General features: G+C 37.5%; 1 protein-coding gene across 7 annotated transcripts in view; it reads left to right on the top strand.

Moving 5' to 3' along the window:
• Positions 1 to 17,603, top strand: part of tcf4 (transcription factor 4) — a 253,511-nt gene that overhangs the window by 147,546 nt on the left and 88,362 nt on the right. For all 7 annotated transcript variants that reach the window (XM_080304500.1, XM_080304499.1, XM_026174488.2 and 4 more), the window contains 2 exons: positions 1,713 to 1,842; positions 3,572 to 3,621. In XM_080304500.1, coding sequence (XP_080160626.1) covers positions 1,713 to 1,842; positions 3,572 to 3,621 — 180 coding nt within the window. The remainder of the gene's footprint in view (positions 1 to 1,712; positions 1,843 to 3,571; positions 3,622 to 17,603) is intronic.

The following is a 17,603-nucleotide window of genomic DNA, read 5'->3' as shown; positions in this document are numbered from 1 at the left end:
TGTCTACAGGAAGCGTCTTGATAACCGGGTGGTCATTTATGTGTCTGTATGAAGCTGAACTTTTATAGCGTTAGTTATGTGCTGTGTAGAAAGCTATGCTTGAAGATTTACTTGTTAGTGGAGGTATTATTAACATTTTGGCTATTTTATGTATTTTTTAAATGTTAACCTTAAAATTTGAGTTTCATTTTTCTTTTTTCCTTTTCATTTTCACTTTAAATTATTGTATCATAATACTGGCATTCATTAACTTCCATATGTTTATAGTAAACCATGCATACTACTACTTTCTTACTTCTTAATTTGCTTTCTACTAAATATTATAATATTTCCTTTTTTCGTGGTGACACACACATTCAAAATCATTGTATTGCAGAAGAGATATGGAATAGAAGGTAATGATCATATAGAGGTCAGGAATCTCTATCAATAGTTGAATTTCATGTACATCTTCTGCATTTGATTTTGGCATAAATAGAATTTAATTAAGTCAGAAAACTGAATCATTTTAATTTTCATAAACGTTTTTCATTTATTAGAGCTAGCATTCCAACATATTAGCCTTCATGGCTTTGATCCTTAGCCCTTTCCATACTTGAGGTGAATTCCCTGTACTGGAACTCAATTCAGTTTTAAGCGACAATGACACGACTGCTGCATTTTAAGTGAATGCAACATTGCTGCACTGCAGTTGTGCACTGAAGGTTGTTATTACCGTCACATTTGTGGAGTTTTCTGGCCTGTCTTGTGTTTTTGCAATTTGTGGGTCTTATCTATAGAGTGCTAATTTTGACATTGCTATTATCCTGTAGCAGGTAGAGTTTAACTGGCCAGTGTATTGTGACTTTATTCTGTGATGTTTCAGGTATTTCTGTAAACAGTGTTTTAGCTTCACTGAACCTTTTAGATACAGTGTGTTAAACATGTTGATGATTCGATTCATTACATTTACAGACATCTAACATCCATTGTTATGTTCTTCAGGACTCCAGACAACATTTCAGTTCTGTTCTTTTAGCATTTCCATTATTTTAAAAATACTTTTTTTTAAATAAATAATTCAAAAAATGCACTGAATTGTCTACATTAATACCTTTGAAACAATTTCTTTCCCCTTTCCACCTAATTCCTTTTCAAACTATTCCAATATTACAGAGAATAACGATACTACAGTAAATTCTCAACAGTCTAACATGAACTTCACTGTCTGGTGTAAAGTGATCAAAACCTTTTGTTTCAAGCAGTGTTCATGTTTCAGTGGTCAGTACTGAAAGTGACACTTAACTCTTTGATCCGCTGACACTTCTGATACCTTCCAGGTTCTGTTTTCTTGTCCCTCTACACTACAAAAAAATAAAAACATTCAGTTGTTACTATATTTTTTCTAATATTTTTGTCAAGACAATGAAGTTGAGATGTTTAGAACAGTTCAAACAGCCTGAACTTCGCTTAAATCCCTCTGATTTTGTATTATTTGGATCTAAAAATGAACACCGAGATACATCAAATAAATCTGTTTGTGAAGATGTGTATCTGCATATTTTTTGTCAGGCAGTATTTGAATTTGTGACTAGCTGTGTCTCGCCATTGGAGCCTTGATAACCATCGTTTTCGTCTCTATTCACGGGTCCACATGATCACATGATTCCACTCAATGATGAGTTTGATTAACTCTCTCTCTCTTTCTCTGTGTCTTGATGTCTCTCGACCAGTCCATACTGGGTGGTGGTGAGTTGGGCTTGGGGAGTCCCGGTGCGGCGTCACCCACTAAGCCGGCCGGTCAGTACTACCAGCACTACAGCTCCAACCCGCGGAGGAGAACGCTGCACATGGACACCATGGGTGAGAAGCCGCACACAAAGACACACAATATATTTGCTATAGACACTCACATTGTCCCAGTAGCTCCTTTCTCCATCGCGACAATTAAAAGAGGAGCTAAAGAGCACGAACAAGGAAACTACTAGACATGTTAACTTACAAATAAATAATAAATGAATAAATGAAGATAATACATCTAATCCTGCAGTTATTTTTATAGCCACACAAATATGTCTTTATTATCACATAGATTGTAGATTAGGTGGATCTAATAAACTAGCAAATGACAAGTACACACTCATTGGAAATCTCCATCTGCCCTGTCGGTACATAAAGTGGCTCCACGTGTGCAGGTAGTGTTACCGCTCAGGTACCTGCTTGTAGAAGCTGAAGCAGTTTAAAAGTCACCATAAGTGGCAGAGAAGAGCTTTATTTGACGTTTGTTCTTATTTGATTTCAGCGGCCACCTGTCAGCCAATTAGAAACCAGAACTGTTGATGGTTTTATTGATGACCAATCAATATTTCATATATGAGATTAAAAAGAAATTAAGGTTTCCAAATTTACAAACAGAAACGTTTCTTTCTTTTCGGTTTTACCGTGTCCTACAAAAGTCAGCTGGGTAGCTGGAAATGTTTTGCATTGATTTAATGAGTCATCATTTAGGTGTGTTGTTAGGTTGAGGTTGTGTTACATTGTGTTGGGATAGCCATCTGTCCAAAGAGGCTAAAAATAAGTATGACTAAGGTTTTTTTGTGCTGTTGTCATTTTTAATAAACAACTTGTGGCAATTTGTGGCTCCCACAAGAAATAAAACGCCTTTTTAAAAAACTTGTATCATCAGCTTGCATTTTGCTGGTAGCAAAAACCTGATGTGCAACTCCACTGTGTTCCTGAAACACTGGATGCTATTGATGTTACTTTTTAGTCATTTGTTAATTGTTTCGAATCGTTTTTCTTGCTCTGAAATTCTCTTAAAACCATAAACATACAACCTTCTGAAATGTAACAATAAAATCAACCGTGACTATTAATTTTGAGATTTTCTCCTATAGGCTTTGAACTAAAGCTTAGACTAAAACAGCAACAAGAAAGCAGGATGTCAATAATCGCCTGCCTTCATTTGCGTTGACACTAGTGAACTATTTTAACCTGGACACTCTAGAAGACTGACAAATATGTGACTGTCCTGTCTTTTCTGTGTGTGTGTGCATTTTCAAAGAGGTGTTTAGGAGAGGAAAATTCTGGGAAGCCTTTTGAAAAGCAGGACAATAGCGGCTGTGGAGGTAGCCTTGGTAGCGTTAGCCTTGAGAAGACACAAACACACACACACGCACATGCACACGAGTCTCGAGGCCAATTTCTAAGGATGACGCTCTTTCATTTTTCCATCAAAGTCTCACCTTCCAAGTTAATAGACTGCTTCGTTGCTCCCCTTGAGAGAAACCCTGAAAAATAATATAAACATGTCAAAAGCCGCACACCCTGTTTTTATAAAACCAAAGGGGAAATAATTGACCCTGTCTCTTTTCGTATCCAGTCGTTGTGTTTCGTGCATCTTATTGTGTCGTACTTGTTTGCAGTGAAAGCCTCCTTTGTAAATATATCGGCCTCGCTCGTTCCTCTCCAGCTCATCGATTAAATTCAAACGACCCAGGAAAAAGAAAAAGCGTCTTTTAAAAGACCAATAAAAGCCACTTTGCCTGGTAAACCCTCATCTATTGTTTTATTGTTTTTTCCCCTCTTTTAGACATTCACACAAAAAAAGTGCGGAAGGTCCCTCCTGGCTTGCCGTCCTCGGTAAGTGATAACATGCTCTTTTTTTTGTGATATTTCAGATATTATTTCTGAGCTGTTGTCTCTGCTCGAGTGCCATGAAGAGGCTGCTCATTCTGTTGTAATCCGCGAGCTGGTTTTGTGTCAGTAAAGGGTAAAGCAAGCGTTGCGTGGCTTTGTGAATCTGTGTACATGTGGATGATTATGATGCTGTTTGGAGCTGAGCTGGACACAAACAGCTGTTGGCTTTTTTGTTGTCACGTTGGGTTTTTTTTGTTTCTATTCATAAATAGTTATTTTTAGCGATTTAATGTCTGGTTTTTAGAAAACTTACAAGATAAAAAACATGAGATGATGCCCGAAAGGTGTTTTTTTTTTTTCATGACTATGAACACATAAAAACTGTATATGTAAGGAATCTGTTTTATTCTTTAATTTGAATTGATTTGCTCAGTTGTATTCGTGACATTGTGGACTGAAACTCAGCAGTTGGTTTAAATGGATGGAGTTTTTCAGCAGGTATAAAAGGACAGAAAACCTAAAAGAAACTCAAAACTTGTTGAAAACGAAAAACTAGCACATCAGCTGGCTTTGGAAATCTGTGGAAATGAAGATGCTGTCAGAGCCGAGCTGGACACAAACAGCTGTCGGCTTTTTGTCGTACATGTGGTGTTTTTTGTTTTGTTTTTGTCTTTTTACAAATCAAAAGAAGAAGAGTTTCAATTCAGACAGATAATCCTATAAAGGAAGCAAAGACTCTGTTCTCCTGCATTAGGAAATGGAAGCTGAACGCAGATTTTAGCAAACAAACGAGCTGTTTTTGTAGACTTAACTTTGTACTGGTTTCCCCAAAATATTCATTAGTTAGTTAGAGGAAGAACGAGCAGGAGCACTCGTCCATCAGCTGAGAAAAAAAATCAACCTTCAATCAGTTTGATGGTGGATGATGAGTTTAGTGCACCAAAGTTTCAAGGATTTTCTGTTTTTTGAATGTTTGAGCTGTTTGCACTGCCAGAGATATCTGAGAGCCTGTGAATAGTTATTGTTCTTTGGCTAAAGCAGACTAAATGCACACTGGGGAAACTCCAACAGTAAATATGATCAAACTTACAGAGAAAAAAGATCCTGTTTTGGTGATTATTGGTTCCTCCAAAGCTGAATCGACCCCGGCTGCTGTTCTGAGGCCTGACGCAGGGATGCTGTTTGACTCAGGAACAAAGCAGCTGTTTCCCTTTGTGTTCCTGGAGTCTTCCTCACCTTAAGAATAAGAGCTTCTATTATTTAGTTTGTGTTTTCTTTGTTCTTTGTTCACCTTTTTTGCACTCTTGTGTGTTTTTGTCTTCAGTCTTACTTCAGTCATTTTCTTTTTCTTTGTCTTATAAATTCAGCATTTCAAACTGACATGTTATAGCTCTTTCACGGATCTGGAGCTCATTAGATTTATTTCTATCTCTTACTATGAGGTGTTATACATGTCGAGAGTTTTTTTTTTCTCGACGGTGACCTCATTAATGGCCAGTTAACGACGGCTGAATGTACGGCATGTCAGACGCTTCTTTGGCTCGGCGGGAGTCCGCCTTTCTGTGGCCTTGGCCTGCTTTGTCCCCGCTTCCTGCCTCTCTCCTCCGCCTCTCTGTGTCTACATCAGCTTGCACCAGCCGGGAGAAGGAGGAAGGAAGAGGAAGGGAAAAAGGAGGGGAAAAAAGGAAAAGCGGGCAGGAAGAAGTGTGCAGTCTGTTTAACAGGTTAACCCTGATCATCTTGGGTGCATGTGAATAAAAACGTGACGGCAAACAGTTGCCACTGCCGAGCAGGAATTTACCATCCAGTTACATCCCAAAATATTACAAAAACTTTTTTTGTAATATTCAGTTACTTTTACATTTCTTCAACTCCACAACAGGATTTTTTTTCTTTTTCATCTTGATATCACTGTAACATTTATGGTGTAAAACATTGTTACAGTGGGAGCCATTGTTCTTCTATACCAGAACTAAAGACAGTAAACCCTGCAACAGTGAAAACTTTAAACCACTCCATCTGTTTCAACTTAGACCTTGTTTGTTCAGTGCTTCTTCTTCTTCTTTTTCTCCTTCTTCTTCTTTCATCTTCTTCTTCTTCTAAAAAAGTTGCCTGGAGGGTTTGTTGGAAAGCGTTTATGTGTATAGTTTGCGTACACAGATTGGGGACTGAGTCCTGCATGCCACTCTTGAGTGAAAGATGTTGATTTGAAGTGAATGCTCACTGTGTCTTCCTAATCTTAAACAAGTGCTATAGATATTGCGGTAAAGACAATGAAGAACATTGGCATCAGCCATCGTCTCCTTTCATATCTTGATAGAGCTTTACCACAAGACTAGACAAAACAAGGATAGGACAAACCTCACATCAAGACCGACAGATTTTGAGTATACATCGTCTGACTGATGACACATCCCTGCAAATCCCTGTAAATGTGATTGTTTGCACCAGTTGCACAATCTCTGACACTTTAGGATTTTTAGGAATTCTGCTGGTGCACTATTTGAAAATTCTGGTATTGAAAGGCAGCTTTCATTTATAAAATATTTTCAAAATACAAGCACTGTGTGAATATGTACCCTGTGGAAATAAATCTGAAAATGCAAAAACAAAACGTCTGACGAGTTAAAACTGGAGTTTCTGATTGTAAATGATCTGGAAAATTCTCGCCACACCACAGTTCTGCACCAAAACATGGAGTGCAGCTTGTGCTGTTTATACGCAGTGAGATTTGCTCTGAAATGGTCAAACTATGGGACAGCAAAATCTTGATTAATCATAGAGCACTTTAATTAAGCTCATTTAAACTTCCTGTTTATTTACCAAATATTACTTTGGTAGTAAAACTTAATGCTGTTGATTAGTGGTGTCAGTCACACAGGCAACTAGATCTAAAGACTAAAGATTAAAATTTCTACCCATACCAACTTTACTGTAGGCTGTACTTGAAAGATCGGCGTAGCCATCACCCGATTGTTGGTGAAGTCCCACCATGAAACCTCAGACTGAGGGACTTTTGCTGTTGCCATGTTACCTTTTTAAAATCAGATGCCATGAAAATGGGGCACATCTCACTGTGAATCCCAGAGACACCACCTTGATATATCATCATTTTCCAAAATAGTTTCCAAAATAGGCTTCATGTTGTATTTAGCATCCCTTTAAGTGACAAATTTGCCCTATAAAGTTGTCAGGAAAGTGTTTTTCTACATACACACAGACTGTATGCAGGTTTTAGCCAGCAGGTTGGTATTGATTTCACTTTGATGCTACGTTCATCTTTAATGTCGTGATGGAACGGGTTTGCACGTTCAGTCATCACAACTGAATCAGTAATAATTGACTCCTAACTCATAATTGACTTAGACGTAGTTCATGTGTTTACCTTAGCATTTGTGACACTGTGTTCCTCTCAAGGCATGTTTGCTGGTGCAGATCAGTAGCTTAAATGTAAACAGGACAGGGCTGGCTTGTTGGGATCATTTCTGACACTTTTTCCACAATTTCATGTCATGTAAACCTTTCAGTCTCAGCTCAGCTTCATTTGTACCACACAGCATCTTGAGTTTTCTGTTTTGTACTTGTAGCGGATTGTCTATTGGCCAGCTTGCTCAGGAGTTTTGGTCTCTAACCTTCCCATGACTTGTGCGCTGGATAAAAACCTCACACTCATGTCTGACTGAGTTGTTCAGCTGTAAAAGTCTAGTGTCAACAGGCAGGTGATCCAGGTTTTGGATCTCTCTGCACTTACTTCGCCTTCATGTCTGAGCTGTCTCCTCTCTCCGTTGTGTTTCTGTTGCCACCTCTGTGATGTGACTAATCCTGCCTTCTCCCCCCGTTCACATGTAGAAAAAATGAACAAGGAGAGGACCTAGTGCCTGTGAAATGGAGAGGTTGGTTCCCCTGCTGGAAAATAAATTCCAAGGCACTTTCCACCAGCTTTTTGGCACGAGCATTGGCTATGAGCAGGAAGTGAATCGAGAGCTTTGTAGGGCTTAAATGCATTCGGTTTGTATTTTAGGTGTCTTTGAATTGCACAAGGCCCAGGTTCTGTCGTGCTATGAGTCAGCTTCAGCACCCGGCCTCGTCTGAAGCTCTGGCTTTTATTCTGAAAAAGCATTGCTGACAGGTGTTCATTTTCATAATCGCTTCAGTTTGGGTTTGAGATGTACTTTAGACATTTTAGAGAGGGAGGGAAGAGATTTAAACTTTGTATTTCTGAGAAAAACACTAAAACACACACTTTAACACAATGTTAAAGTGTGTGTTTTAGTGTTTTAGTGACACTGAAAACATCGACATCGTCTGATCTTTGCGTTGTGTACCCAGCTATCGTGGCCTAAACAGAATTAGAGTGCGAACAAAGAGGAACAGCTAGTGGCTAATACCGCATGACTTTTTATTGAGCGCATTCATCAAAATGTTAATAAGTATGAGATAAAAAATAAAATAAAAACAGGTCTCAGCTGCAGATAACAGCTAACTGTTATATACGGGTATTTCATTATAATAACCCCCCCCCCCCCCCAAAAAATAATATAAAACTTACACAGCTTTTATATAAATTGTGTATCCCTGCAACATAGATGCTCTCCTCTAGTCTATGTATCTATGTTCATGTTGAGGCTGAGTATATACCAAAACACTTCGGACCTTTTTTTAAAAAGATAAACGCTGTCCACGTGTGTAGTGTCACTCATATGAGCAATGACGGCATCCCTGAATTACCATAACACGGTAATACCCCGTACTGCCAGAATAAACAGCTGGCTTGCATGCAGTTGTGATTTTTCTTAAGTAAATAAAGCAATATGTGTTGAGCCCCCTTTTTTTCTTTTCTTTTCTTTTTTGCATGAATCCAGGAGGGAATGCAGATCTGTTTTTTCTTACCAGACTGTTTCTTGTTTCTTACAAAACATTCCATATGAAATTGATAGTTGGTGCCTTGCTGTAGGGATTGAACCTATAAAGCCTGTCAGCTGCTTATTTTTAACCTCGGATCAGCCCTACAAAGAATTTTCCTGCAAGTTTTCCCATTTGATTTTTAGAGCTGAGCATTTGGGTGTCTGTTCAGAAATCCTTCCTGCTCCTCTTTTTTTTCCCTGTCTTTTTTTCCCCGAATGGTCCGGCCTCCAACACTGCTGCCAACAGCAACGGCAAGGAGGCTGAGGCGTCTTTTCATTCCTGCCTCCAGCAGCCAAGCGAGCTGCCTGCCGCCTTCTTTTTAATGCAGTAAATTGAACTCTGAAATGATTTGATAAGGATTTCTTTTTTGTCAATCGAGTTCTTGCTTTTTGTTTTTCCTTTTCAAATAATTTGGGTCACTTTTCAGTCATCTACAGCAACTGTATGTGTTGATTCTGCAGGATGCTCTTGTGTAAGTTAAACATCAGTTAAACTTATTGAAATCCTTCAGTTTAAAAGAGCAAACGCTTAAATGTTAAAGGATAAAATCCTGAATTTGAATTTCTTTCTTCTAATTCATTGATTATGTCCATAAATTAATAACTACAAATGATTCTATATTTACGACTTAATGTAAGGTGTGAAATTGTTATGTTTGTTTAGTGGTTGGCTGTCATATTTAGGGGTTAAAACCCTTTACTTTCTGATCTGTATCTTCACCAGAAGCCTTAAAATATTTACTGTAGGGTAGATGTAAAAGCATTTTTGACAGCAGAGACACTGAGCCAAACATTTAGCAAACATTACTGATGCTGGTGAATATTTTTGTGTACAATTAGTGTAGATTATACAGTATGACTGACTAAATGTTACTGGTTAAAATATAAAAGGTGTATGTATCACATACATGTTTTAACATATACTAAAATTTTTATGTTTTAATTCTTTTTTAAATTTATTTCTTGTAGTTACTATGTATGTTTTTAACACAACATTTAAAAAAATTGTAAGGTCAAAGGTCAGCTTATTATTATCAATGTAAAATGCATCTTCCTTTAATAAACACTGTGGGAGTGTGATTGGTGATTTTTTTATACTATTGTTATTGTTATTATATATTATATTTATACATGTGTACTGAACAACCACAGTGAAAAAACATCACAAGGACTCTCCGAGGAGCTGCACCAGCGTCTGACAGAAAAAACAATAGCTTGTGGATTTTATAGAAATATTTTTATAAAGGAGAAGAATGAATATACATACATACAATGTTCTGGTTGTCTAAATGATGACACCCTGTGTCACAAACCGTAGACATGAAATAACAAACACATGCGCACACAAACACACACGCACGCACACGCTTTTTGCCCAGCCTGCACCTGCTCTGACTACAAACACGACTTCACAGAGGAATGCCTGTAATGTTAGTGTGTGTGTGAGAGGGAGAAACACAGGGTGTGTGTGTCTAATTCTATGGAGACACAGAAAGGCCAAAAACAAAAGTTCTCTTTGTGAGCAAAATGGCTTTGAGTAAACAGCGTGGAAACATTTCTCCATCCAAACATCCCGAGTCTCGTGTTGACAGATTCGCTCCCTATAGTTACCTAAAAGAAAAGGCCATTTTTCTTTGTTTGGTTGATTGTTTTGTTTGTTTGTTTTTCAGATTTGTCTTAAAATAAAATGGGATAATATATGTACATTGAGAGAGCTGTTGGAGGTTTTAATGTTTCCCCCGGTCCTTGTTGGCAATGAAGAGTTGCCCCAGTGCTCTGCCTTCAGTGCGGGAAAGAAGTGTCTATCTTGCAAAGTTAAAGCCTTTATGATAATAAATTCCAAATTTGTGTTTCTTTACTGAGCCACCAAGTTGCACTGCTGGGAACAAACATAGTCAGTAGTTCACATTTTTGTGCCAAATATGGACTCACTACCAAGGAATCGCTTAGCTTTAGAAAGGAGATTACAGGATGATTATATCAATATATAATCAATATAGTCAATAGTAACCTTAATAGTGACCTTCTTGGAAAAAGTGAAGACCCCACAAAATGTCCTTACCTATCAAGGTCCTCATCACTTTAATCAAGAATCAGGCAAAAAGAAACAACTAAGCTGAGGGACGTTTGCAAACTGTGTATATTATTTGAAGGTTATTTGTGTTGGGTATTAATAACTGATACATAATTATTAACCCTTTAAGACCTACCATAGAACCAAGTCCGCCAGAGCTTATATTATATTTTTACATGCTGTGGAGCCATTTTTTGGGAGCATTTCAAGTTGCTATACATCAATACAACCATTATAGCCCAAATTTTAACAATATGTCTGCATTAAGTGCATAGTACTTACATAAATTGCAAAAAAGTGCAATAAATTACAAAAAAATTGAAAATTGTTTTTGTCTTTTTAACATATATTTCTAGTTAGAGAAATTTAAGAGGCTTATCCCTCAAAACTGTAAATACAAAAAAGTTGCACAAAATAGTTTCCCACCACAGGAAATTTATTTTAAGTGTCTTCATAGTTTTCTTTTTGAAATACACCAATTTTTATATACTGCAGGAAAAACAAAAATAAATATTATAATGAAAATTTGCAAAAATAACAGCATATGCATCAAAATTAACTATTTCCAGAAGTGCAATATGAGTCCTCAGCATCCCAGAAATGACACAGAAAGTCATAAAGTCAAACATAACTTTTAAAAACACAAGTATAGGCTCATAAGGCCCTGATGGTTAAAAAAACCCCTACATTTCCGCAAAATGACGTCACTTCCGGTTTCGGGCAGGTAACAAACAGCTGATCAATCGGCAAAGCCTGTTTCTGGAATATTATGTTTTTGTTGCTGCAAGTGCTTTTTATGCAGTTTTTGCAAAGCTATATGTGGAAGGAAACTGTGACCTAGGACAAGCTGATGGCATAAGATGTAAGTACAACTCCTCCGGTTTCATATGCAAAAAAAATCATTGTGCTAGCTTACACGGTTGCAGTGCTACCGGGATTTAAAAATAGTTGCGCAAAACGGAACGTGCCTGCTCCGACTGGCTTTAAAGGGTTAATTAGCAACACCTAGACTGTACTCTCTATAGTGGATGGTGGTCCAGACAGTGTTTGAGCCAAGGATATGTGTTTTATTCTCATTTTCTGTTCTACTGTTGGAAGTAGATGAACGCTCAACAGCGGACTTTAATTAACTTAGATCATTTCTGTATGATTTTTAATTGTTTTATGGGCCATTTTGGGGGGGGGGGGGGGGAAACAAGTGTATATGAAGTGACAAGATGACAGAATCAGAAATATATTTGGGAGGATACTTGAGTTTTAATATTGAGTCATATTGTTCAGTGTTTTCTCAAGGCCTCACTGTCTTTGTGCAGTTTAGTTGTTTTAAAGCGAGATAAATTGATAAGTGGCCACTAGGGGCAGTAGCAGCAGATTTCTAGGCCATACAGTGATTATTTCTTTTTTGCATATAAAACACTTCCGTATTTGGTGACTTGTACACTTAATTTGATGACTTTAGAAGCAATAACAGTGTTTTAGTCTCAAATTAAACTTTTTTGATGTTTTGAGACACAATGTATTTATGTAAATGGACTAATGCTTTCTGGAACATTTTGTGTAAGTTTAGCATCTTTCAGCTTGGTTTCAGTGATATTTGACAACTTCCATTAGATCAAGATGTTTTTTGCCTTTCTTTCCTTAATTCATTGGCTGTTACGGTGAGATTTTCTCTATGTTTAAGGAACGTCGATACTCTCTGTATCTGTACATTGTTTAGTTTGACTTGTTTTTCCCTGTTGTCGTGTTGCTGCCCTCCCGTATGCTCCAGCGTGTGAGTGCACTTCATTTAAGCAAAAAGTCTTGACTGTTTTCTCTCATCTCTCCACTGCGGGTGATGGGCCTCTTTCTTTTAATTAATTCTTTTTTCTTTTTTTTTTTGTCTCCCTGCGCCACAAGTTTGTTATTGTTGTTTGTCAAATTTTGTTTGCTGAGTTGATGATTTACTTTGAGAAACAATTAAACGTCACTTGAGAGGAGAGCGTGGGACGTCTTTGTAATCAAAAGGAAATTAGGCATCAGTTGCTAACATTAGCAGGTTGCAGAGTGCCGTCTCGCTGTTGTTTTTCTTTGTTTGGTGTTAGGAGTATATCAGCTCTCTCTGCTTTTTTCCCCTGCTTTAGATATCATTGTTTTTGTTAATTTGTCGTTCAAGCTGATAAAGTCTCCAGCTCCTCCTCGGAGCTTTGCTAATGTTGACTGAATTAATAATAAAACACAGTCATAGTTATAAAGATTATCCCCAAAATCGACTCTAATGAAGCCATGAAGATGAAGCTGTTAAAGGGAGTGGAAATAAATTGTATGTGCTTGTTGGATCTTCATTATTTAGTCCATTTGTAGCTTTTTTTCCTTCTTTTTTTTTTGAAGGGGGAATAATAACACAAACACACAAACATCCACTCTCTCACACACAGTTACCTCACCACTGTAGGAGCAGCCATGTTTTACAGATTCATCCTGTGTGACTTCTTGTTTTCACGGTTTAAATGTGAATATTATTTTACATTTTCACATTTTGGAAAAATGGCATCTGTTTATTTATAGCTTTGGATTGTGGATTTTTTCCTTTAAAATTGAGACAATAAATATAGCAAATCTTAAATCAAAGCACAATACATTATTTAATTTTCAATACTATAAATGATGGTTTCTCAAAAGTAAAGAAGTGTTTGTAGTCGGAAAAGCTTTTTAATAATTCAGTAATGTTGAAATTGTTACATTTTATCCATCATGATGTAGTAAATATCATTTATTCCTCAGAGTATGTTATTATTATATTATCTTGGAGGTTTCCTACTTTACAGTAAAATATCTTAACAACAGGTTTCACTTCTTTTAGCAAAAGTTAATATGTGATTATTTTTGATCTGTAACTCATTTGTCACCAAATCTAAATGACACTTAAAGCACTTAAAGTGTATTTGTACAAAAAAACCCAAGGCAACAGATTTGACTTTTAAGAATAGCAAACAGCCATAAAAGTGCATTTTTACCTGAAGCTCATCATTCAGTATTTTAATTTCTAATTTAAAGGATCCAGAGTGTGAAGAGTCTCATCTTCAGCTCCCTACCAGCAGAAGCCTTTAAAGACAGACCTTCACTTCCTTTGATTTTAGGCTTTTAAAGAAGGACTCCTGGGGTGTCAACATTTTATGTGGCTTATTTAAAAAAAACAAAAAAACACAACTCCTTGTAGGGTAAATATTTTCAAACCCTGAGATTAAATCCTCTTCGGTGATCTGACCAGGGCGATCTGCTCCCATCTCTGGCTATTTCTTCTCTCTCTCTCACTCACTCTCTCTCTCTCTCTCCTCGGCTCAGATGTGGTTTTGTTTAAAGTCGACAGCGTTAATTAAATTAAGCCAGGTCTTGCAGAAGGCACAGTAGGAGAGCCAGCGGTCCCCGGTGGGCCGCGGGTGGAGGAGGGATGAAGAGTGGGGGGAGTGGAGAGCAATAGTGGTGGTGGTGGTTGAAGGGGGTACAGGGAAACTTTTTAGTGAGCCATACTGCCCCCTTCAGACAACCCCAGATGCTACAGAGAGGCTGCCTACCAGTGAACTGCTGTGTTGTCTGTTTCCTGCATCGTGTGAAGGCAGCTGTGTGGTTTTAGATACGCAGGGTTTGAAAGGTGTGATCAAAAATTTTATTTTTGTTTTTTGTAATAAGGAAAAAGTTATTTTAAAAGGGCAACAGTTCAATTGCCCAAAGTATGCGGACAGACTTACCCTGTGCTGCTGTAGTGATCTGCATTTCAGGTCAGATTTCAGATGCACTGAGGTGCATCACTGCTGCACCTCAGTAATGCTAATCACACTCGTGGTTCCAACTAATTTTGGTTTTGGATGAAGCTGCACCAAATTAACACAAGTAATTACACACACACACATATGTATATATGTATATATGTATGTATGTATGTGTATATATATATATATATATATATATATATATATATATACACACATACATACATATATACACACATACATATGTGTGTATATATATATGTATATGTGTATATATATATATATGTATATGTGTGTATATATATATGTATATATATTAATTACACACACACATACATAGAGAAAGACAGAAAGAGAGAGAGTAATAATTAGAAAGCCCAATTTGTTCTATATTTTGGAACAGCAGAACAGAAACATTAATAGTATGAAAGAATAAATGTTCTTCTTATTTAATAAAATAAAGGCAGATTTATGAGATATATTTGCGAGCCTGCAGAAAGTAGTAAGTTGTGTTTACTCTCTTGTCTTTTGGTCAAACTGGTTGCACTTGTTTCTGTGAATCCACTTTGTTACAAAAATTTAAAAAAAAACTGAAAAGCACACAGTGACCTCACCTCCTCGTGTGTGAAGTGGTGCTGAAAATGAAGTGTCTGCGTGTGCGCGTTTCTGTGTTAGCATGCTGCTCAAATTAGCGGCGTTGTACCCGGCCTTGGCAGAAGATGAAACGAGAAGGAGGCTGCAGAGAAGGAGGGGTGACAGAGAGAGCACTCGCATGCAGCTTTGACATGTATAAAAATAACATAAAATGTCCAGTCTTTTTTTTATAACATTGTTACAAATTGCTGTATTTGCATCATTGGTAAAAATCACTGCCTCTCAGTTTCATTCATGCTTCCATGTAACCATTAAAACCCATGAGTGAAAGTGGCTTCAGACTCATGGGTATATTGTGGGGGGATTTAAGGTAAGCTCTGATTTAAAACAGTAATGGACTTGGTGGACATAACGCAGGAACTCAAGTTTAGGTGTGAATGCTGCCGTTGTCCTGCAGCCACAGCTTCAGTGTTTATTCTGAAGAAATCCAGAGAGCAGCTTCAGCCAGAGATGACCTCATGGTTTAACTGCTAAACACACACACATACACACTTACGCACACACACTGACAGCTGTGTGTGCAGTTATGTTTTGCGGATGCTTCAGTGACTCATTCCACTTGAAAAAGCTGCAGAAATGCCTTTAAAATACGAGTCGGTCCACCTCCTGCCTTTTTACAACTGCTTTAGCACAACTTATACATTAATCAAATGGCATTGTTAAAAAGAATTGTTGAGAAAGAGAGTCCACGTGGATGTGCGTTCTTTGTGCGTGTGTGTCTATAAGCTATTTGCTTGGCTCTCAGCCCCAAAATGTCCCACACTGCTGCACCCCGACCGCCATTTTGTGTCAGATGGGAAGCTGACTAATTGAATTACAAAGCATCCATTTGTGTGTGTGTGTGTGTGTGTGTGTATTGCTCTGTATGAGTGTCTGTGTACATGGATGCATGTGTTGTTTGTGCAGATCCTCTTGTCCAAAAAAGGACTTTGTTTGACATAAAACTAAACCTTCCACACAAATAGCATGCACAGTATATACATAGCTTACACAAATGTAGCTTATACCGCTCAGTTCTGTTTAAAAGTCCACATTTAAACTCACTTAAATGATAAATATTTAAAGGAAACGTAACACTCGAACAGCTTCAATTGTGTTTTTGACCAATTTGGTTACTCAGCTGCTAAAAGGCCGGGGGTGGGGCTTGTTTTTGACTTAGAGCACAGGGTGGTAACAGCAGTGTAATTGCTTGCATAGTCTTGCTATAACTATGTTTTTAACATGTTTTGCTAATGTTACCCTGGCTTTTGTCCCATTTCCCATAATCTACCTAACAGTTACTACTGTATAGCCCCTTAAATGATACTACTCTGTCTCAGATGTTCAATTACAAATCTTTCAATCTAATGATAAGTCTATGTTGTCTTAGCTTATAATGGTTGGTTCACATCTTATGCCAATGTCATGTCATTTTGTCATTTCCATAGTTACAGTCTTAGCAAAAAGAAAGCACATGCTCTTGAAGTTCCAATGTTCTTTAAGGTAAAAAATAATAATCTGATCCTTAGCAGGTCTTAAAACGAGGTCAATACAACCTCATATGAACTGTAAAACAGTCATTAATTATTAATAATTAATTATTGCCATAATAGCAACTTTAATAGGAATAAAGAGGATAAATAGCAGTTAGGTGCTGTTGGGCAAATGCACTAATGCAAGGAGGAACTAGACCTCAGAGGGGAGAGAATTTCCAAACAATTTGAAGGCCGTCATTCTATAGTGACAAAGATTCTTCACAAGTGGAAAATATTAAAGACAGTTATCAGTGTTCCCACCAGTAGACATGCCAGCAGAACATGAAATGCTCAGAGAAACTGCAAAAAAGCCAAGAGTTCAGACTCTACACACTTCAGTTAGTATTTTAAATATTAATGTTTGTGAGAGTAGATTTAGGAAAAGACTGAACATGTGTGACTCATTTGGAACACCTCTTTTCTCTAAAAAGAACATGGCAGTACAGTTTAAGTTTGCAAACATGCATCTGAACAAACCACAAGAACACAAGAAAAATGTTCTTTTGACAAATAAGAGCAAATTGGTTCTTTTTGACCAAAATGCACAGCATCACATACAAAGTCTATCAGCAGGAATACCTCAAACCATCTGTCAAGCATGGTGGTGGAGGGCTGAAGATTTGGGTTTGTTTTCCAGCCACTGGACCTGGGCATTGTTGCATATCAAAGTACTCTAGAGTTAGATGTGAGGTCATCAGTGCAACAGGCCAGTGATCCCAAGCACAGCAGCAAATCTACAGCAGAGTGGCTGAAAAAGAAAAGAATCAACTAGCCATCAATGACTGGGTCATTGATGGCTAGTTGAAGTGAATGCTTCTGTAGGCTATTGAATCAAGGGGTCCACTTTGTTTTTCACATGCTACTTCTCTACTTTGGCTTATTTTTTGATAAATAAATAATTACACAATGCGCTTATTTTAACATAATCACAATCATAATCTATCTGGAAGTTTAGCTTGATCTTGAGCTGTTAGATGTAGAGTTGGGGAAGTCATGAAATAAACTTATGTGCCAAAGCGTCTATCAATACTGCCAGCCCTCAATGACCAACAAACAAGCCTGGCTGAATACACTCCTTGGTATTTGTCAAGTT

The sequence above is a fragment of the Astatotilapia calliptera genome, chromosome 7 (assembly GCF_964374335.1).
Source record: "Astatotilapia calliptera chromosome 7, fAstCal68.1, whole genome shotgun sequence".
NCBI classification, from domain to species: Eukaryota; Metazoa; Chordata; class Actinopteri; order Cichliformes; family Cichlidae; genus Astatotilapia; species Astatotilapia calliptera.
Note: the sequence above shows the minus strand (reverse complement) of the source record. Positions and strands in the feature narration are given on the sequence as shown.